This window comes from Pongo pygmaeus, chromosome 21, assembly GCF_028885625.2.
Source record: "Pongo pygmaeus isolate AG05252 chromosome 21, NHGRI_mPonPyg2-v2.0_pri, whole genome shotgun sequence".
NCBI lineage: Eukaryota > Metazoa > Chordata > Mammalia > Primates > Hominidae > Pongo > Pongo pygmaeus.
In genome coordinates, this window is record NC_072394.2 from 44,956,359 (window position 1) to 44,979,832 (window position 23,474).

General features: G+C 41.5%; 1 protein-coding gene across 12 annotated transcripts in view; it reads right to left on the bottom strand.

Annotated features, from left to right (window-relative positions):
- PTPRT (protein tyrosine phosphatase receptor type T) overlaps nt 1-23,474 on the bottom strand; it is a 1,135,643-nt gene that overhangs the window by 359,525 nt on the left and 752,644 nt on the right. For all 12 annotated transcript variants that reach the window (XM_054467368.1, XM_054467370.1, XM_063659593.1 and 9 more), the window contains exon 9: nt 19,961-20,070. In XM_054467368.1, coding sequence (XP_054323343.1) covers nt 19,961-20,070 — 110 coding nt within the window. The remainder of the gene's footprint in view (nt 1-19,960; nt 20,071-23,474) is intronic.

The following is a 23,474-nucleotide window of genomic DNA, read 5'->3' on the forward strand; positions in this document are numbered from 1 at the left end:
CCACTTACAGTCACTGGGTTCACCCATCAACATTGAGGTTATAGAAGCAGTCATCCAGGTGGCCCAGGTTAGATTTCATTTTTCTTTTTAAATAATTATTAATTTGAAAGTGAGAAACCTCATGAACTGCCATGGTTCTTGTTTACAGAGAGCCCTGGCCATTTTGACATTTCTGTGCAGATGTAAGAGAGGAAATTCTTTTTTCAAAATTGACTTGGTATGGGAAACCTTTTTCCAGTAATGAAAAATATTAGCCCAATTTGCCTTTTGCAATTTTCCTTTGATGTTGACACACCAGACAGTGCCTATCTGTGTCAGAGCCCTCCCAAAGCCATCAGGTCAAGCACGCCACTCAGCTTCACAGGAGGGGAAGGACGGGCTCTGAATATGTCTATTCAGTTGCAGGAATGTTCAGGCTGAATGGAATTTGCAAATACAATCATGATGATGAAGTCACCTCCATTGTGGGCATGAAACTCAACTCATCCCATTTGTTTTTTCCCACTCATTTCCCTACACAAGCCTTGTTCATCCAATACTGACAGGGCACCCCTCCTCAAGGATTTGACAATTCAAGCTTGGAGGACACCATGTAGACTAGATGGTTTCCAAGCCAAGGCTAGATCCAGACCTCAGTCACCCTCTTCATTCCAAAACTGCGCCTTTACTCCTCCCCACCCTACATCTGCAAGCTTATGGCCACCCTAATCATGTGGATTGATCATGATTGGGAAATTCAGGTTAATTTCACCATCACTTATTGAGTGCCTTTGGAAAAGGCATTGTGGCTAACTAGTTAAGTGGGCAAGCTTTGTATTCACACTTAGTAGGAATCTAGGTTTTGTTTACTAGTCAGGTCATCTCAGGCAAGTAACTTCCTTCCTCTAAGCCTCAGTATTAAATGGGGATAGTGATCCTTACCTGAAAGGCTAAGACAAAGTGCATGATGATAAGCACTCTGAGTGATACATGGTAATGATAATGGCGTCTCCATGCGATTCGAGCAGGAAATAGACAGATAATTCAAGGAGAGTTGACTAAAGGCACTATTTACAATGCTGTGAGCCAGTTGAGAGAATCAGCGCAAAGGCATACTGGAGGAGCAAACTAAGTAAGTGAGGGTGGGAGGGGTGGAGGAGGGAGCAGGTCCTAGAACCTGAAAGGTCACCTTGGGAGGAGCTGTGACCTTTCTGGAGGGGAGAAAGCTGTAGCAGTCAGCACCCCTCCCTTGGTCTCCTCCCTCTTTCCTCATCCCCTGCAAGGCGCTCTTTCCGATGAACAGAAGGCAAGGCAATGCAGTGATGTCTGAGACTCAATCTCCTGTGCCAGGGAGCAGGCAGAGAAAGGTGGAGGGAAGACATGAAGGAAGGAAGGGCAGGTAGCAGCACCACTGCCATTCATGGATGACCTATCCTATGCCAAGTCCTGGGAGCTCAACAGTGAACAAAATGCATTTGGGGAAGTCTAAGAATTCTGAGCCAAGTTGTAGACAGATGTAGAAATCCACAATCACAGTATGGGGGAATAAATTCTATTATAAACTAACAAGTAGGAAGCCCTCATCCAGGTGCCGAGGGACAAAATATGCCCCAAAGATCCCTTGAGCAGGGTGCTGAGGATGCAAGAAAGGAGGAAGAGGGAAAAGATAGCAAGGGGAGTGTAGTGTGGCTGTAATGTAAAGTCTGTGCATTTGGGAGTGGGGATGGAAAAGCAGGAGAGGGCACTGGGCAAGCCCACAAGGGCTGAGTCACTCATGGAGGAAACTGTTGGCCAAGTTAAAGAGGAGGTTAGGTTTTATCCTCAGAGCTGTTGGGATTTATAAGGATTTTAAATGGTACAGTGTCTGGTATAATCTGTATTTTAGCAAAATGATTTTGGTCTCTTCAGGGAGGGAAGTGTTGGTTTCTCTGACTCTGACCCATGAGCAAGGTCCCCACGGTCCACGGTCCGTGGTCCATGGTCCACAGATATAACTGGGCAAGGGGAGGAATTTCACAGCAGGGTGAGGAAATCCTGACGTAGTAAGAGCATGGTTCAGGGAGAGACTGGTTCCAAAACTGAGGCTCCAGTAAATGTTCCTGGCATGATGGAAAATGCTTGGCCTGCAGACAACTCAGTACTGTACTTGCTGAACTTCAACGTGCACAGTGACAACCTGGGGATCTTGTAACAGTGCAGACCCTGACTCTGAAGACCTGGGGTGGGGACAGAGATAGCACTTTCCTAAAAAGCTCAGGGGATGCTGATAACAGAAGAACACAGAGAGGTTCAGCTTGAGAGGCCCAACTGCTTCAACCTCTTCTTCTGCAGGTAGGCTAACAGAGGCCATGGAAGGGCATGGCTGGTGATGTATCATAAAGTTGGTGGCAGGACCTGTAGAAACCTGGCTGCGAGTCCTTCAATTCAGAGTTCCCATGGGGCTTCCAGGACCCTCTGGGAGATGACTAGGGACCAGGCACTGTACTTGCTATTGAAGGGCAAAGGGGAAAGGGAGTGAACAGGAATTGATGAGGCAAGAGTGTCTCCAGCATGTCCTTGGAGAGTGCAAATGGATCTGCCAACATGCATGATAAGCTTTTCGCACATCAGTCTGCTCTGAGAGTAGCATGAAAGCTGACATAAATCTCTGGTGGGCTGCCAAAGGCCCTCTTCCCAGACATGGTGACTGGCATAAAAACTCAACACAATACTTAAAACACACACTCACACAGGTGAGATCTATGTGCAGTGCAATTTGGCAATATGTAGCAAGAGTTACAAAAGTATTCATTCCATTCAACCCAGTAGTTTCACGTTTGTGTGTGTGGTGGGGGTGGGAGTGTCTGATATACAAATACTCTAAACAGAGGAGGAAGAAAACGAACTTTGACATTGAATGGATACTGGACAGCTAGGACTACAATACATTTTGAATTCTTATAATATTCCTGAATTGTAGGCTTAATATTGCTTCTCCTACACACAATTTTATTAAATAAAACCAATAAGATCATTCCATTTCAGAGGTTAATTTGCCCAAAAGTCAGTCACCTAGGCAATGTTAGATCTAGGATTTGAATCCAGGTCAACCAGATCTGAAGGTCATGTTCTTTCCACCATGATGCAATGCCACCATAAACATGAAGTTTATCACAGTGTTATCAAATATATAAAAAATAAAGGGATGGATAAGAAAATTACAGTATATACACTAATGGACAATTATGCAGTCATTAAAAAAGATGAGCTATTTCCATGGTTCTATAAAGGCATCATGATTGTGATTAAACACTTAATGAAAAATTACAATAGCAAATTTTATGTAATTGTAGTTAGGTAAAAGATGTGTGCACATTAACAAAGATAAAATACAAGGCAAAATAAGCACTGTGGTAGAAGAGGAGATTATAGGTGATCTTTTTCTCTGATATCCAAACATTCTATAATATTGTTATAAAAATTGGCCAAGAAAGGCTAAGATAACAGAATGCATTTGTTGGTGGGGAGAGCAGAGAGCCTACTGTACATACAAGATCCTTAACGGGATTTCCTACAAAATCTTGAGACCTCCGAACATGGCCTTGTCTTCCTGTGGTTCTGCCCTTCAGTCATGAAGACTCTCTAGATGACTTGCTCTAATATAGAATCTCTCACCTCTGGCATCTTTTTCAGGAAGGCTTCTATAGCCCTGGTCTCTTTATCCAAGTGGTAACACAGGTAAGCATCATCAAAAAGAACTGCCTCTCACCAAGAGCAGATAGAACACTTATACAGTAAGTGGGAAAGGACACACAGGGCCTTTAGGCATTGCAGCTGACAGCATGGCTGCTGCTGGGAGTGAAGGGCTAGTCTTCAGGGGCATGGCTCATAGGATGAGGAGAGAGTAGAACTAACTCTATCTTGTTAAGAGACAAAACAGCTATGAGAGAAGGGATACGCCCAAGCCATTCTCAGTTCCTACCTTCCCCATGTCTTCTTAGATAATCTCAGTCTAAGCCTCACTTAGGACTTGGTACCCAGGAGCCTATGGCACCAGTGTGCCTAACACAGCCCTTCCTGGGAGGCTGCTGAATCAAACCTGCTTGCAAGAGTCTTGACACATTCTCTGCACCTCCACACACAGACTAGGGTCTTGCTGTCACTAGGCTGATCCTCAGACACCTGAGCCCACTGCTTGTTTTCACTTCCAATATCTTTGGTACTTTTGCAAACTAAAAGTAAAATCCTAAGCTCCCAACCAACTGGACAGATGCCTTCTTGGCCAAGGGGACCCCAGAGAAATCTGAAAACTGGAATTCTTGGCCATGGCGGAAAGGAAATCACACATTACTACATTCCCTCCCTTTTGGATTTTAGGCACAGTGGACCAGCATTAATGTTAAAACAGACTCTCTGTGGCAATACAAAGCCAAATTATGGACAAGGCCTAAAGCCATGCAAAGCAGGGGTTAAGTCACAGCTGCAGGCCATCAATCCAGCTACATAGCATCTTTATCTTAACTGAAAACATTCCTTTCTGCTGATTCCAAGTTTTAGACAGAGCCTTACTCCTTTAACCAATTACAAATCTAAAAATCTCTGAATCCACCTATAACATGTAAGACCTCACTTCAGGATATCCTGTCATTTGGGGCCAAACTAATATATACCTTCCATGTACTGATTTATGTCTTTGCCTGTAAATCTTGCCACTCTAAAACGTATAAAACCAAACTGTAACCAGACTGTCTTGGGCACACTTTCTCAGGATCTCTTGAGACTGTTTTTCCAGGCCATGATCATTCATACTGGCTCGGAAAAAACCTTTTTAAAAGATTTTGCAAAGTTTGGCTTTTCTGTTAACACTCTTGACTCACCATGTTGAGTCCAGTCATGAGATGGGTGGGACTCTGACACGGACATGTCTGGACTTTGCTTTAATCTACCGGCAAATGGAAACCCAGCTGCCGATGGGGGATACAGTGTGTGGGAAGTTTCCCCAGAACCTCACACCATCTGCTTTATCTTCTTGTTGGCCCATAATGCTGACGTCCCTGCAGATACTGCAACAGAGTCCACTAGGATTACAACTGTTGTGAAAAGGATTGGAAACTGCAACATGCTTATACTGCAGAAAAAAAAAATCCAGAAATTACCTAATTACCATAAAGACAGATTCTGTAGGACGAAGCGATAAGTGAGGGCAGAGCTTCGCCTATCCCCCTATCAACCTTCTGAAAAGAGGCCAGAGACAGCAGGCAGGGTAGACCTTGCAGGCTAACCCCATTCTGTTGGAAATGACCAGCTGCAGTGCTGTGCCATGATGAGAGGGATTCTGAGGCCGTGGTGGAGTGCAGTGGAAGAGCAGGCCCTGATTGGTTATTGATATCCATCATGGGAATGGTATTAGGGAGGAGTTGGGGCACACACTTGCCCTATATTCATCTCCCTCTGCTAGGAAATAAGCAAACTGAAATTCAAGTTTTAAAACAAAGAGGAAAATAGGACCACCACTTCTAACCTCGAGTTTATGGATCCCATCCAAATGTGTATGTATTGTTTAACTCTCCTCCATTAGATCCATGTCCATTGAACAGAGTGAGCTATTATTCAGACCACAGTTCTACAATCGATGGAACGCATGTGAATGCCACTGCCTGCTACTGAAAAATCTATTGAGAGGGAAAAGGAAAGCAGAAATTCAAACTCTCCTAACCAGCTGCTTAAAAAGATCCAGTTCACTCTTATCATACCCCCAAAATTATATCTAACATTCTAGTAAGATCAACCAATACATCCCGAATAAACTGATTTGAAAGTAAAGTATGGTCCATATGTTCAGGGGAATGGAGAGCCATTAAATGGAATAAATAGATTACACAGAAATGAGAATATGTTGGGCATAGTGAAAATTAAAAAAAAAAAAAAGTCACCATAACCATGTCAAAGCTGTTGCAAATGCACAAGAACTAGAAAGAAAATAAACCCACATGAAGACGGCTAGTGTGTTATTTCCACTCCCTATTTTTCTAACACTATATAATATTGTTATATTGTCACCAACATTTAATGAAGACTAAATTATTTAAAAAATCAAGCAATCATAGCGATGTCGATATCTGAATATCTCTTACAGCTGTTGCCTTAACCTTGACTCAAGTTTGGAATGCATTTTTATTTATTAAACAAATATTTATTGAACCCTACTTTGTGCCAGGATCTGTTCTAGGCACCGGGGATATACCTGTGAATGCAGATCTTTAACCTTGACAAGTTTATACTTTAGCAAATGAATTCTATGAGTTAAGTATAAACTCACTGGTCACTGGAACCTCATGTAGTCTATTAGAGATTATTATAAGACTTGGGACATAATCTTAAGATTTTAGATGGTCCTATAAGGCCATATATATGGACTAATGGATGCTAAGAGATACTTCTAACTGTTATTCTACCTAGGCCATCAAAGAGAGCCCATCTTCATATGAAAAGGCCATCCCATCTTCATAAGAAAAAAAAAAAAAAAGAGGCCAGGCACAGCGGCTCATGCCTGTAATCCCAGCACTTTGGGAGGCCGAGGCATGTGGATCACTTGAGGTCAGGAGTCTGAGATCAGCCTGGCCAACAAGGTGAAACCCCGTCTCTATTAAAAATTAAAAAAAAAATAGCCAAGCATGGTGGCATGTGCCTGTAATTCCAGCTACTCAGGAGGCTGAGGCATAAGAATCGCTTGAACCCAGGAAGTGGAGGTTGCAGTAAGCTGAGATTGCATCACTGCACCCCAGCCTGGGTGACAGAGTAAGAATCCATCTCAAAGGAAAAAACAAAAAAACAAAAAAACAAAAAAAAGAGAAAATTTTAAAAAGAAAAGAAAGCAAAAAGAAAAGGAAACAAAAAGAAAAGAAAAAAAGCACCACCAAATTTGAGACCCTATTGTGTTCTAGGTACTATGTAAGGTACTGAGTTCTTTCCAGAGATGAGCTATGTATATATTTAGGAGTGTGTGTGTGCATTTATATGCACATACTTGCTTGTACATGTGTATCCCTATATTGTGAGTCCCTTTGTTTATAAATGTGTATCCCTTGGCACTTACAACATAAGGACAGACATTTATAAAGAAATAAATAATAATTGTGAACTGTGGTCCATGTTATTCAAAAATGGGAGGCAATGGTAGAGACAGTGGTGAGTGGGCAAAGCCCTACCTGAAGGCTATTAGGCAGGGCCCTTCTGAGGTGGTAGCATTCACATCAATACCTGTAGCAGGAGAATGAGTTGGCCACGGAAGAGGAAGTGAAAGAGCTTTCTGGCAATAGGAACTCTGCATGCAATAAGCCTGAGACAGGGGCCCCTAGCATGGTGGAGGACAGTAAAAGAAGGCCAGTGAGACCAGAAGAAAAGAGAGAATGGGAGGTGCAAGTCTTTCAGACCTAAGGTAGCAGTTTGGATTTTATGTGAAATGCAATAGCTCTAAAAGTAAGGTAATAAAACTATGAGAGACATTAAAGAAAACCTAAGTAAATATACAGAGATTGAATATCATAAAGATGTCAATTACCCTCATATTATTCTATACATTCAAGGCAATTCTAACAAAAACAACAACAGATGTTTTCATTAAACTTGATAAGTAGATACTAAAATGAAAGAGCCAAGGGCAAGAATAACCAAGATATTGCTGAACAAGTATGAGGAGGAGGAATTTTCTCTACCAGAGATCAGGACACTGTGAAGCTGTAATAAATATGACTATGCATGGTTATAGTGCATGGAGGCCAGTGGAATAGAGAGCTCAGAAAAAAATTCATGCATATAAGAAATTTTGGCATAAGTCAGATATGGCCTGGTAGAGCAGGGAAGAAGAGACTATAAAAAGGACTTGGATAAAGTGTCTATCAATGTAAGAAAAAAATAAAATTTTCACTCCATCTCTCACCCTATGTAAAAATTAATTGTAGATAGATCAAATACTTAAATTTCAGGAGCAAAACTATGCAACTTTTAGCAGAAATATAGGCAATCATCTTTCTCACCTTGGTTTAGGGAAGAATTTCTTAAGGACACAAAATGTGTTAACTATATAAAAAAAGACTGATAAAACTGGCTATAATTAAGGACTTTTGTTTTCCAAAGATACCTTAGAAGAAGTAAAAACAGCAAATTACATTTGTAACTGGCAAAATATTATCAAAAGTATATTATAAAACTATTACATATCAATAAAGAAAAGAGCATATAACCCAGTACAAAAGTAGGCAAAAGACATGAACAGATATCCCACAGAAAATGAAATACAATATTCAACCTTATTAATAATTGAGGGAATACAAAGCAAGACAACAACAAGATACCATTTTATATTTATTTAGTCAAAATGAAGAATCTTGATAACACCAAATGTTGGAGAGGGTTTAAAATCATAGGCACTCATAATTTGCTGGCATGAGTGTAAATTAGTGCAACCAGTTTGGGAAAGAGTTTGGGGTATTTTTGTAAAACTTAACATTCATTTACCATATGACCTAGTTTCTAGATAGAAATTCAAGAGAAAGTCTCGCACATATACAGGAGAAGGTATGTACAAGGATGCTCATTTCATCACTGTTGATAGAGGCAACATTCTGAAAGCAACCCCAATGTCTATGAAAGGATCATGAGTGAAAGTTTTGTAGTATCTTCGCGCAGTGGAGTATTAGACAGCAGTTAAGATGAATGGACTACAGCTGCACTCATCCATGGGGATGAACATTTGCAATACAATATGGAATAAAAAGGTCCCAAAAGTTTATACACAACTTAAAATCCTTTATTAAAGTTAAAACACTAAAAAACAATATCCTTGTAAGGAATTCACACAAGTAGCAAAACTATATAAAATATACAGGAATTATATTCAAGATTCAGAAGAGTGGAGGGGTCAGGAAGACGGGGATGGGGAGATGTGAGTGAGTAGAAACAGATGTGCTTATGTAGATCATAAGTAAATGTTAGGTATTGTCAACATTCTGGTTGTCTTTTAGTTGGTGTGTTACTGAAAAATTAATGAATAAATAAAAAGAAGAGAGACTCACGCACAGACCAATACAGAAAGAGTTTCATGAAACTAGGAGTGAGATTAATCTCATTTTGGGCACCCAAGTGATAGTTCATAGCAGAAAGAGCTTTTTGAATCTCCCTGGTCCAAGCCTCCTAAGCCATAAATGTGGAAACTGAGGCCCAGGTTGGGAAAGAAACTAACTTGTTCAAGTACACTCTGCAATGACTAACCAAAGGTCAATCTTAAATTTACTGTTTGCACAACCCACTATTTGACGTGCAGCAATACACACATGTTAAAAACGTGCACAAAATAAAACAGAACAAGAAAGCAGTGACCTTTCTTTATGCCATCTTGAAGGACCCTGGAGACATGGTATGTATGTATGTATGTACATATGTACGTATGTATTAAAACCATAATGAGGTAGACCAAGATCTCATAATTGGGTGTCAGTTTTAAGGAATTACTTTTCTCTTGGTAAAGAGTAAGAAAAAGCAGTCAAAAGAAAAAATGCCCATTGACTTAAGGTGAGGGGAGAAAAGCCACCTGCTAGCTCCTGAGCTAATGAAAAGACAAGCAACAAATCACAAATTTGAATTCCAGCCTCCAGAGACTTCAGAAGAGAGGCTCCAAATGTCCTGATGATAGATGAAAATATGCAAATATTTTTCATTTTGTTCTGACCAAAACAGAAGCGAAAGAGCCAGTTAAAAGCAGCAAATTCATGCTGCATTGCCCAGCCTAGGTGGAATTCCAACAGGGGTAACACGGTAAAACATCTGAGATGAAAAGAGAACAACTTGTGATCTTTAAAGAGACACTTCGCAACTTACATGCTGCCTCTGGGCACAGTTTATTGAAAGGACCACAGCAGCCAGGGAGAGAGTTCCATCTCTAGCCATGTGGCCATGTGCACAGAAGGACACCCTACAAAGGCCTCTGGGTGCACATGCAGTGCATCAAAATGCAGTTTCCCTCCCAGATAAGAAATATGAAGAAAGCCCATGCCCTGACAAATGCAGAACTCACTCTTCATTTCCTTCCCTTCTGTCTCCTAGGACAACTGTAGATGCATAGGATTAAACTTAACCTGGAGATTTTTTTTTTTAATCCAACATTTTTCTTTAGCAAAACTCTGGAGACAAATTATGGCAGACGTTCATGTTAAACAGCTGGGAGCCCACTGAAATGAAAGAAAGTCTCTCCCCTGGTGTTACTATGGCACGGATATGAGGTGACCACAGGCCCCCCTAGTCCAAGAGAAAACAGACATAGCCCTGTGTCTCTGATATCTCTTTCAGTTAACTCTCCAATGAAATAGAACAATCCTAAGGATGAAGCTGGAAAAATTGATACATCAAAGGATGAAAGCTTCACACAGACATGCCACCAAACACACAATTATATGTGTGTATACATGTGACAGTGTACAACTACATAAACTCACGAAAACATATGCTCATACACACACACCAAGACAAGCATACTTATTCACATGTGCGCAGTGCAGGAATATTTTTCATGCAGCAACCTTTATTGTTTTCTACAGCTGAACTGAATGATTAATGTTTACTGTGAAAACCTCACTGGCAGGACAACATGGTTTGCTATCCTTAGGTAACAAGTGCTATGCATCTGTTGATTTCCACTGTCAAGTTACCTGGCTCCATTACAAATACCTGTGTCGTAATAGAAAAGAAGAAACACCCCAAGGCAAATATAGAGGCAATCCTAATATACCACAAGTGGATGACCAGCAGCTCTAATGGGCCCACGTACATAAATGCAAGTCACTCACATCAGAATGCAACTTCTTTTCCTTCCAGACTCTGAGTGCCAGAAATCATTCTTTTCAACCAGAGATGTTTCTGCTGAAACACCTGTCAGCTTCCCTGTCAGCCTGAATGACCTGTATAAGGCATCTAACCAGGGATGCCTGCATTTTTCAAGTTTCTGGAGGGGAAACATCTTATGGAGGTTGAATGATGAGCCGTGGACTAGAACAAATGGCTCCTAGACATCCCAGGGCCCTGACTTTTAAGATTTAGGGAAGGCCTCTGGGCAAATCTATTGTTTTGTGTGTGCGCATGTCTTTTTTAATCTCACAAAAAAACCACAACATGACTGACTTCTACTATTCAGGAGAGGGAAAAAGATTTGCAAGGGAAGGTCTGTGGTGGGCTCTGGCGTCAGAGTTGCAAGATGCCATTAGTAACACGCAAAGGGATATTGACAGAACGATACCTCCCTACGTTTCTTCAATTACTCCACACACTGTTTAGCAACCTTGAAGGAAAAAAGACCAATGTTTCTTGAATTTAATCCTTAAAAAAATTAGCACTTAGCATCTGCCTGTGCATGAGTGAGTTGGCTGTAGCGTAACATCAGATAGAGGTGGAGTCCGGCAGAGTGAGAGTGAAGATAGGTTAAGCCAGGATCAAGACTGGGTTTATTTAGAAGGTGTTTAGTTAGGATATCAGAGGAGACCGATTGGATTCATTTCATGCAATGTTTCTTCCCAATCCTGGATGTTTTTAAGAAATTCTCAAGGAACTTTAAAACAACAAACTTTAAAACAGCACACGGATAGAGCCCCCTCCCCTGGAGATTCTGATTTATTTGGACTGCAATAAGGCCCATTCATCCATCCCTGCATTCATTCAGCTATCTAGCTGCCTATTTATTAATCTATACATTGTTTCAAGCTCTCAAGGTATGATTTTTTGTTTGCTTTTGTTTTGTTTTTGAGACAGAGTCTCGCTCTGTCGCCAGGCTGGAGTGCAGTGGCATGATCTCAACTCACTGCAACCTCCGACTCTCCTGCCTCAGCCTCCCAAGTAGCTGGGACTACAGGCATGCGCCACCACAAGCAGCTAATTTTTGTATTTTTAGTAGAGATGGGGTTTCACCATGTTGGCCAGGATGGTCTCAATCTCTTGACCTCATGATTCACCCACCTCGGCCTCCCACAGTGCTGGGATTACAGGTGTGAGCCACCACACCAGGCCAAAATAGACTTTATTTTTTAGATCAGTTTTAGCTTCACAGCAAAATTGAGCAGAAGGTATCTCAAGGTGTGATTCTAATCTTCAGCCAGGCTTGAGAACAACTAAATTAGTTAGACAAAAATAATCATCATTACCCCTTGCTAGGATAGAGCACAAATCCATACATTTATCCAAAGAATATTTATTGAGTACATACTATGTGAAAGCTACTATTTTAGGCCCTCAGGACACACTGAAAGGCAAAAAATAAATATAGCATATATTAGTTGTTTCTTTCTTTCTTTTTTTTTTTTTTTTTAGACAGAGTCTTGCTCTGTTGCCCAGGCTGGAGTGAAGTGGTGCGATCTCGGCTCACTGCAAGCTCCACCTCCCGGGTTCACGCCATTCTCCTGCCTCAGCCTCCCAAGTAGCTGGGACTACAGGCGCCCGCCACCACACCCAGCTAATTTTTTGTATTTTTAGTAGAGATGGGGTTTCACCATGTTAGCCAGGATGGTCTCGATCTCCTGACCTCAGGTGATCCGCCCGCCTCAGCCTCCCAAAGTGCTGGGATTACAGACGTGAGCCACCGCGCCCGGCCTGTATTAGTTATGTCAAGACCAAATGCTGTCAGGCTAGAGAACCAGGGGAAAGCTGATGTTGCAGTTCCAGTCTGAAAGTCATCGGCTGGGGAATTCTCTCTTACTCAGGAGAGCTCAGTCTTCTGATCTATTCAGACCTTCAGCTGATGGGATGAAGCCCATCATATGGGATGAAGCTCCCCTATGTTATGGGGAGCAATCTGCTTTACTGGAAGTCCTCCCATGTAAATGTCAATCTCATCCAAAAACACCTTCACAAAACCATCCAAAGTATGGTTTGACCACCAATCTGTCAAACCGTGGTCCAGCCAAGTTGACGCATAAAATTCACCAACACAGGACCCATGCCCTCACGAGGGTTCAAGTCTGTTGCGGGGCTGGGTGATACTGAAGTACACAAACGAAACAAGTGCAGATTGTGGAAATGGTATGAAGGAGAGCAAGTTTTTAAGAGAGGAAACGGAGGAGAACCTGTTTTGGATCAAGTGGACAGTGGAGGGAAAAAGCCTCTTGGAGGTGAAGAAAAGGAAGGAGCCAGCCCTGAGGAGTGTAGAGTGAAGAGCATTACAGGCAGAAGGAATGACACAGAGTGGCGAGGGCTGCCAGGAACTGGTTGAGCTTGGGAAATGCCAGGAGGCTAAAGGAGCTGGACTGCAGTAAGCAATGGGAAGAGGAGTGGCAGGTGAAGTTAGAGAGGCAGCCAGTGCCAGATCATTCAGTGCCTTGAAGTTAAGATGAAGCCAAAGCAGATGAGGAACAGGATCAGATTTACCTCTTAAGATGTCCTGTCTGGCTGCAGTGTGGACATATGGAACAGGTGAAGCGTGGAGGCGGGTGGGCAGGGAGGACCTGAAATGCTCCAAGCACCTGAGGGGTGCTCAGAACAGGATGTGGCAGCGGAGATGGTGCCACGCGGCCTGACCTGTGTCTATTTTGGCAAGAGAAATAATCAAACTTTCTGGCGGGTTAGCTGTGTGGCTGCTGGGGGCAACGGATGACGCTCACATTTCTGGCTTGAACAATTTAGAGGAAACAAGAGCTTTTTTCCTTGTTACCAGCCTGGCTCGAGTTATACTCAATAGCGGCCTGCATTATGCAAATCATGTGTCCTAATTAACGTAGATCCAGTTTGAATTATGCAAATTCTTGCTTTGGGCTGTATTAGTCACAATCCAGCTGATTTCCTCCTGCCTAGACTACCTCCTGCCCATCTGGAACACATCCCATTCTCCACACTGCTCCTCTGTGGACCAGAGTCATGAGCCAGTCTGGGGTCAGTGAGCCCTGAGTGGTCAGTGCAGCAAAGCTGAAGGATGGGAGGAAGTGTGCTCATCCATCCAGACAGAGCCAGGAACCTTCTCCGGGCCTCTGTCTTAAAGAGTTTCCTGGTGAGCTTATCCACCCAGCTGGTCCCCTCTCTCCATCAATGTCTGTGTTCAGGCTTTTGTTCTGTTCAGAACTCCTGTCTCGGAAGACGCTCCAGCCTCCTCATAATGCACTCTGATGGCTTGTTGATTCCTGGGGCCCGTGCTTTTTGTTCAGATTGAATCCAACCATCTGTGTGCTGAAAAAATATTGACAAACCCTCCGACCTATTGTACCTTTTAAAGGCGCTCCCATACAGGAATGCCGCCTTGTTTTATTGAAGCGAAGTCTGTTTTATTTAACTCTGAATGCCAGGCACCTAGAATAGCTTGTAAGATAAATGCCAATCAACTCTAGCATAATCAAGACACCCATTCCTGCCTCATTAGGGTCTTCTCATTCCCTTTAAGCTTCTCAGATTTATACACTGTAATTAGAAACTTGGTGATTTTGACTGCTAAACAGAAAGGCTTACTGGGAGGCTTCATATGTCTGAATTTTAAATATTTTCACACTTCGTTAACCCAGTTGCAAGTGTAACATCTTCTGGCCCAATTCCCTCACACTGTGTGATTTTAATTTTTGGACGTAGACGAGAACAATTAATTGAATTGAAACACATATTGATTACTGTTTTCCATGAACTCTGAACAGCTTGTCTCTGAATGATTTTATTGAAGGGTTTTTAGACAACTGTTTGGTTGGATTGCTTCCCTTGGTGACCTCATTCTGGCTATAAGTGCCTGTCTGCAATTGCGACAGTCTGTGTTCTTGGTGATTTGTGGTTGTTCCCAAGAGCTGAGTCAGAATGAGAGAGGCCACACCACCCTTCTGCACATCCACACCCTGATTAGGGAACCCTGATGCCTTAATCAAACCCAAAAGCAGGGTTCTGGAAGAGTCTATGCAGATGTCATGATTTCCATATTCCTGATGTAAATACTGTTTGGACCTCAGGTGAGCAGGAATATTCCTTACTGCATTAAATGATCACATTATTCATACAATGACTGCAATGTTTTCATCAGGCAGAGCTTTCCAGACCAGTTGATATTCCCTTACCACCTCTACCACCCTCTCGTGCAGATCACGATTGTGAGATTTGAGAATGTTTCTTAAACCAGTGCTTTTTATGCTTTAATGTACACATGAATTATCTGGGGATCTTGTTAAGAAGACTGTGATTCACTGGGTCCAGGCTGGGGCCTGTGATTCTGCATCTCTAACATGCCCGCAAGTGATGTTAATGATGCTAGTTTGTGGACACAAGGCCATTGGTGCTGCCTCTATCTGTACATGAGCTGTCAGTCTGTTAGGGGAATGATCATAGAATTGCATTCTGCATCTCCCACTAAAGTGCAAATCCCCAAAGATCTGAGGCCATGGTCTAACTCATCTTAACACTTCCTGCTGCAGCTCAGATGAGGCTGGAACCAGTGGGCTCTGACGAGGATTCTGAGCTCCCGTTTCAGTGGGCAGAGAGAGAGTTTGAGGCTGCTGCAGAATGAGACAGTTTCATAGCCCTGGAGCAGGGTCAGGGTGAGACACCCATCTTTCAGGCAAGGTGGGCCCAGGATCTAAAGGTCCATGGCTCCAGGGTGCTCATCAAGATAAGAACTCATTACTAAAAAGAGGGTGTCAAAGCTGGGCTAGCAGCAGTAAAGAGGCAGCTGTAACAACGCTTTCACATCTTCTGCTCAGGTACAAGGTCTTCTAATAAATAGTTCATCTTAATATCATAGATGATGGAAATGTCCTTGCCTTCTGGTGCATTTTCCAGATGTTTCCAGGATGCTTGTGTGCCTACCACCTCTTATCCACACAACAGCTGGATGACCTTTTAAGAATATAAATTGGATCCCTTCATTCCTCTGTGTAGAACCCTCCTAGGGCTTTCCATTCCTTTCAGGATAAAATGCAAGTTCTAGGAGTCCTGCCATCCCTGGCCCTACCCACCCTTTCCCCCACACAGTCTCATCACTGTCCTCTGTGCTCACGAGGCCCGAGTCACTCTGATCTCCTTTTTACTAAATTTTTAAGACTTGCCTAAGTCATTTCCACCTCAGGGCCTTTGCACTCACTGTTTTTATTCATATGTCTTCACTGCTTTACCTTCAGAGACTTTGGCTGGCTTATAGGCAAGAATTAAACAGCAAAGCAACTCCAAAAAGAGGTAGAATTTTTGATTTCGTGAGTTTGACATAGATTTACTTTCCCCTTCATTCTTAACCAGCTGAAGCCAAGAACAGTCTGACACCTTCATATTAGAAAGAGAGGACTGAAGACTGGAGACAGAATGGGACTTAAAGCCACTCACATTTTGGGGGGCAGAATTGTCCGAGGATGGACCCAGAGGTTGTGACTTGGACTTGTGCAGAAGGAAATTTAATCTTAACCACTTGGACCCGCTGTATTTAACAATAACATAGTTATAATAATGAAACTTCCCTCCTTCCCCTCCCTTTTTTTTTCTTTGCTTTTAACTTTGCTGAGTCCAAGGTTGTATATAGAAGGCCACAGACAATCCTGAATTTCTCTTCCATTTGCATTATCCTAGTTTTCTTTGTAATAAAATATCCTTTTTTGAGGCCAAAAGAGGGTAATTTGTAATTTATGAATTTCTCTCTTGAAATTACAACTAGAACCTAATTTTAAAAATCAAATTGGTTTCATCTAATTAAATTTGTAAATTGCCTCATAAACACATGCTTTGTTATAAGTGTTTTTAAAAGCAAGTTCTCTTGCTTACTGTCTGGGGCTGGATTGGGTTGAGCCCAGAGTAACAGGTACTTCTCATCTCTCTACTCAAGAGAACATACTCTATCAATTGCCAAAAGTTTCTCAAGAGTAGTATTTTCCAGAACAGTGCTTCTGAGACTGTAATGCCCATAGGAATCACCCAAGGATCTTGTTAAACTGGAGAGGCCTGAGCTGCTACATTTCTAACTAGCCCCCAGGTCATGCTAATGCCACTGGCCTATGGGCCACGCTAAGTTGCAGCAAGGGGCAAGACATCTGTACCTGCATTTAGGAGTCCTGGGTTTGGCATCTGGGTAATATGACCTTGGTCTTTTCATTTTAACCCTCTGCACTCAGTTTCCTCATTTTTATGTAATGATAACCGCTAACATTTATAATGTTATTTCTAAATGCCAAACACTGTGCAAAACCTAATTTAATTAGATCTTCAGAGTAATCCTATAAGGCCATTTTATTATTACCTTGATTTTTCTGATAAAAGACTTAAGGTTCTGAGAGGCCACTTGATGTACTCAAGGTCACAGAGCAAGTAAATGTCAGAGCTGGGGTTCAGATCTAGGCTATGTGGGCTCAAATGTCACCATCCTTATTTTCTTAGGCCTCACTAGCTTTTGATACACAAGACTACACTCATGTTTATGCTTACAATACAATGGCCTAAATCTACAACCTCCTTAGCTGTCTTTACAGCATCCCTCAATAATTTTGGCATATTCCGCGAAAGTAGCCTCAAATGCTTACAAACAAGTCAACCAGTTACAATACTCTGGTTCTGGTTCTCTGCAATTATAGCCCAAGTCACAGCCAAGAAGCTACTTGAAGATGTCTTTCATCATAGTTGTCTCCTATAGAATCCATGGGAATGCCAACATCTCTGGCATCTGGTCTCTGAGAATCCACAAGCCACCGGATTCACACAGAAGTGAGAAGGACATCCTGCTCTAATCTGTACCCACCTTTGTGCGTGGGGCTTCAGAGAGTGCACTATATAATAATGCCTCAATTGCAGGAGGTTCTACTCAAACACAGAGTCTAATTCACAGTTGTGTTTAGACCCTTGCTCTCCCTCTGTTTCTTTCTTCTTATCATGGAATTTTAATCATGATATTTCTCATCCAGTCTAATGCATCATCCTACTACAGGAAAAAGTATATTACTCTCAAGGAGTAATATGTGCAGAGATATGACTCCACCTGCAACACGGCCATACACCAGTGGTTTCCAAATGCAGGTATGTACAAGGACCAGGGCTTTTCCATTACAAAGTTGCCATCAATCCAATGCAAAATTAGCAAAATTAATGTGACTGTCATGAGTTAGTAAAAAATCATAAATTTATTCAATTTGAAGGATGGACTGTTATTCTGAAATTATATCCTTTCTATATTTTTGGAATTATGTCTTTTATAAAACGATGTAAATAAAAGATGTTGAAGTACCCTAGGTTAGTCCCCTAAACCTTTTTAAATGCTACTGGCCTGTGAATTCCAAAAGTCTTGAGCAACTGGCACAGAGCATCTTTTACATAACAGTACCAAGTAACTTAACTTCCTAAATCATGGGTCCTTTCCTTCTGCTTTACAAAGAAAAGTTTGCCAGGCACAATAGATCTTTATTTCATTTAAATGTATGTGTGTGTGTGTGTGTGTGTGTGTGTGTGTGTATGATTGTGGTTTCTGCTTTACAAAGAATAACATGTAGATTTGAAGTGACTAGATTTTGTTTCAGTTAAATTTCAAGTCCTTCTCTTTCCCAAAGAGGTTTTGAAAATGTCCCAGGCAAGGTGTATCGGTATGAGTACCTGCCCTCCTCCTGGGGTACTCCCCAGGAAGAAAGCTTCTCCCAAGTGTGTAGCCTGAGAAAGCTCATAAGTGGTGGAGATGGATGTCTGTTTCCTCCTTCCATGTGGTAATCCTGAGAGCTGCACCAAGCTCCCTGCAATTTCTAAGAGGGAGATGTTAGCTCTCCTGAGGAATGCTAGTTTTAGTGAGATAAGGTGTTTTCTTAAGCACCTTGTGCATGTTGGACAATCTTCTCCCTCAGAGAGTTCTCAGGACCATCTATGACTCTCTAGAGAGGTTATGGGTCTGTTAGATTAATCTTGAGTACTTTACCTTCATCAAATACTCCTTGACTTTCCTCCCCAGAGCTCACCTTTCCTTACGGCAGCAATATTCTTCCCCCAAGCCCACTCCCTACACATGCATGTTTCTGCATGAGCATTCAGTGGCTTAAGCCTCTTCGTGGGCCTGTGGTACATGTTTCAGTCTGGGATGCTTGTGTCTTTCCCCCTAGTCAGACTCCCTAGAGAAACCCTGGAGAAGTGATTACCACCTTTATTTTACAGATGAGAAAAATGAGGCTTAAAGAGAGGAGGAATCTACCAAAGGTAACTCAGGAGAAGGTGGAGCTACTAGGACACTAGGCTACATCATTCCAGCTTCGGTATCCGTGCCCTTCCCTCTGCATTCCTGTGTGTTTCCACTTGATCTAGCATTGTAATCTTATGTTGTGTAAGAATAGAAGGGGTGGGAGGAGACTCAACCTTACTCATATCACATTACTTGAATCTTAGCTATATCAGCTTTGCTGGAGATTTTTTTGTTTTGTTTTGCAATAAACTTTCATACAGTTTGTCTTATTTTTGCAACTTTTCTGGAAGGCACATTGTGTTGGCTTGATGGGTACATTCCTGCCTTAGTAGGTTCTGGTTCATCTCTGATATGGTAAGGCCCAGCTAATGCTTGGAATGGGGGCTTTGGATGCCATCACCTGGGTGACAAAATATGCCTTGGGCACAGAGCAATTTAAATCTCAAGAATCCTGTGTCCCTGCTGCAGAGAATAACATTGGGATTCTTTTCAAAGCAAAGAGACTGATATTCATAAAGTGAGCATCATGTGGGTATTGCAGTTTCCCAGATGAACTTTCACTACTGTTTGCCAGGCCTGGGCCTTCTCTTCTACATAAGAACAATCTGACTCCCTGGGTTTTGACCTGATGAGGTCAGTTGTCACCATAGTCACTTCAATGCATGATATGTACAAATTTCTTTGTTCTTGAGGCTATCAAGACAGCTCCACTGTGTGCCTTTATGTTGGCACCCCATTGTACTGTTGAAACCTTTTGATAAGTCACATCTTACCCACCTTTATACCTTCAGCAGAATGGGTATTCACCGACATCAGGCTGAAGTGACTTGAATAAAGCTAAGCCAATGGATGCAGCACAAGGGACCTCCTTACCTCGTAGAGCGTGATGACCCCATTGGTCTCATTGGGAGGCTTCCACTGGATGTAGATCTTCTCCTCAAAGGGCCCCCCTTGGATGGATTCTAGAGGAACAGCTCCTGGAACTACAGAATGGAAAAGTTATGAACTTGATGTCACCTTCCACATCATTTCTCCAGCCCCGCTGACCTAGAACAGGGGTTGACAAAGTTGCTGTAAAGAACCAGACAGTAAATATTTTAGGTCTGATGGGCTGTACGTTCTCTATTACAACTACTCAACTCTGTCATTTTAGCACAAAAATGACTATAGATAATCCATAAAAGAATGAGTACGGTGGTGTTCCAATAAAACTTTATTTATAAAAATGGGCAATGGGTTGGATTTGACCCACAGGCCATAGTTTGCTGACCCATTTTCAGAAGGCTGATCAGGCTTTTCATCTGCAGACTGAGCAAGTCGGTCTATGAACTGAATCTGATAAGGGCAGAAAGGACATGAGCAGTTTCCAGTTCTGCCAGAGGTTGGAATCTGAAATGAGGTGTTTGCTTCAGGGGTGTCTAATCTTTTGGCTTCCCTGGGCCACACTGGAAGAAGGATTATTATTGTAGGCCACACATAAAATACACAAACACTAACGATAGTTCATGAGCTAAAAAAAAATTACAAAAAAATCTCATAACGTTGTAAGAAAGTTTATGAATTTGTATTGGGCCACATTCAAAGCCATCCTGGGCTGCATGCAGCCCAGGGGCTGCTGGTTGGACAAGCTTGCTTTAGGATTTGTATTTGAGAAATGTAAAGTGAGCTTCCCATCATCTTACCAAGTATCATTTTCTTCACTCTGCCAAGTTTTGTCTAACTCTAGGAAGTGCTTCATCAGTTTCCTGACGAATTCCTGAATCCAACATGAACTATGTGGCTTGAAACCCCAATCCAATTAGAAGCAGCTTGCTTTGCTCCAAGAAGGCAGCTAGCTTGACTTGCTGTTGAGTCCCAATACCTGGCATGAAGTAGATGCATAATAACTATTTGCTGGTTGGATGAATAGGTGAATGAATGACATATGCCAGCATTTTGTCCAATTGAGTGCAACCTTTCTTGGGGCTCCTTCTGTAAGCCCGTCAGTCTTCCTGCCAGCATCCTCCTGCTGGATTTCACTATTCTTACAATAGTCTGGAAGATGGTGAGCCAGAAAACAAATTATTCCCCAAACTTTCTATCGTAACCCCTTAGAAATAATGAATTTCAGTAAATTGTTACCAGATCTATTTATATTTTGGCATTATAAAAGCACTTACTCTTGGACTAGAATTTTACCTACATTATTTCACTTAAGCCATAAAACAGCTCTGCCCAGTATTATCTCCTTTGCGTCGATAAGAGAACTGAGGCTGAGAAAATAGAATAACTTGCTGAAGTTCATATGGCTCTTAAGTTGTAAAGAGGGAACTAAACACCTGTCTGTGAGTTTTAAAGCATATACTCTTAATCATCATGCTACGCCTCTCTACATATAGCCTTGGCCATATGTTGCAATCAGTTCCCCTTTGTTAAATTAAAATATGTTTAGTTTTGCTCATTATGGACATGATATACAGAATTTGTTGAATATTAAGAATATATAAAAAGGTTAAAAAAGGAAAAGAACAAAATTACTCATAATTCACATGTTCAAAGATTATTTTCCAATCTTTTTATGCATATAAAATTTTATTAAAAAAATAAGATATGACTATGCATATATATTTTTTTATTTTTTAAAAATGTTAACTCCTACTGTGCATATTTCATTGAGACCTTATTTTATCACCAAAGATATTGCAGACTTCTCTGGGGCCATACATTTCTCTGGGGCCATGCATTTTAATGGCTGCTTAGAGGGGGCGTTGCCCCTTTATAGTCACTAATCCTTTATTATTGGGCATTAAAGTTGGTTTGAATTCTTCATGATTTTGAGCAATGCTGGAATGAGCATGCTTATAGGTAAGTATGCATGCAACTCTGCAGATAGTCCTTAAGATTAATGCTTTGGAAATTAATTTACTAGGCCAAAGAAAATGAACTATTTTATTTTTAAGGCTTTTGACATATATTACCAGATTGCCTTTCAGAAAGTTTGTACCATTCTGGACTCCCCAACAGAAGACTATGTCTGTTCTTGCCAACACTGACTATTTAAAAAATTAAGTGCATGTGTATGTGTATCTTTTTTAGAATACTGGAGAGTACAGATTTTGTTTTCAGTTTAATTAGCCATTCACATTGCTTCTTTTATGAACAAATTATCTGTACCTTGTGCTCATTTTCCTGTATGCCTCTTCATTTTTGCTCATCTTTGTCTTATGGGCTTGTAATTGTAATTTCATTTTAAGGACATAAGCTTTCTTGCATAGGTTGCAAATATATTTTTGCCAGTTTTTTTGTTGGCTTTTTAAATCATTTAGGTATGCAGAAGCTTTTAATTAGTCAGGTATCCTATTGTTTTCCCTTATCCACCCTTCCTTTCCAGAAATATTTATTATGTATTTAATATGATGAAGGGACAGCGATGGACACTAGAGATGTACCAATAACAAAGAGAGATGTAGTAAAATCCGTGGTAAAGTTTGTATTCTGGAAAGAGAGACAGACATTAAATGATTATACTCAAAATTAATTCATTACATTTTTTTAATCAGGACTCTGACATAAAGGGATATGCTACTAGGAGAATTATTAAAAGCAGAGAAAAACCTAGACTGGCAAGTTAGGATATTAAACGGCACATAAGTTAGAGTTGCTGGATAAGTAGAAGTTACTAGGGCAAAATGGGGAGGAGGTGCTGTAGTGGTGTGGTGGACGGCTTTGTGAGGTTAAGGGTGGAAGGAGAAAAATCAGTTAGGAGGCTGTCATTGTCATCCTGTGGAGAAAGAATTGTAACATGGACTGGAATGATGGTAGCGTAGAAGAGAAATAGATTGTATAGGAGATGTGGACTCAGAGGATGGCAATGTGGAAGATCAATGACTTGGTGGTGATAGATAAGGGTGAAGGAGGGAAGGGATGGGTCATGGAGAACTGCAACCCTTTTGTTTTACACAACTGGGGGATCAGAATGTTGTTTATAGAGAGGGAGCCTTAAAGGATGACCAATTTTGGAGAGGAAGCTGGTGAGCTCAGTTTTTGTCATACTTTATTTCAGGTATACACAGAACATCCAAGTGGCAATGCTGAGTAGCAGTTGGATATGGGAAGACTGGGTCCAATGTTTGGAAATGGAAACCGTGGGCAGGGAATAGATGGCAAGAGTATAGAGCAGAGAAAAAAAAAATAGGTCTAAGACTAAGTGAAGAAGAACTCCAGAATTAACAATTAGGAGGAAAATGAATGGAGAAACTGGGAGTCAGTGTTCAGAGAGGCAACCAGAAAACCAGGAAGGTGAGCTGTCATTGTAGCATCCAAGGAAGGAAAGAGGCTCAAGAAGGTACTGGTCAGCAGTCACAAATATGGCTGAGTAGTCAAGTAAGATGTGGCTTTAAACTTGCCT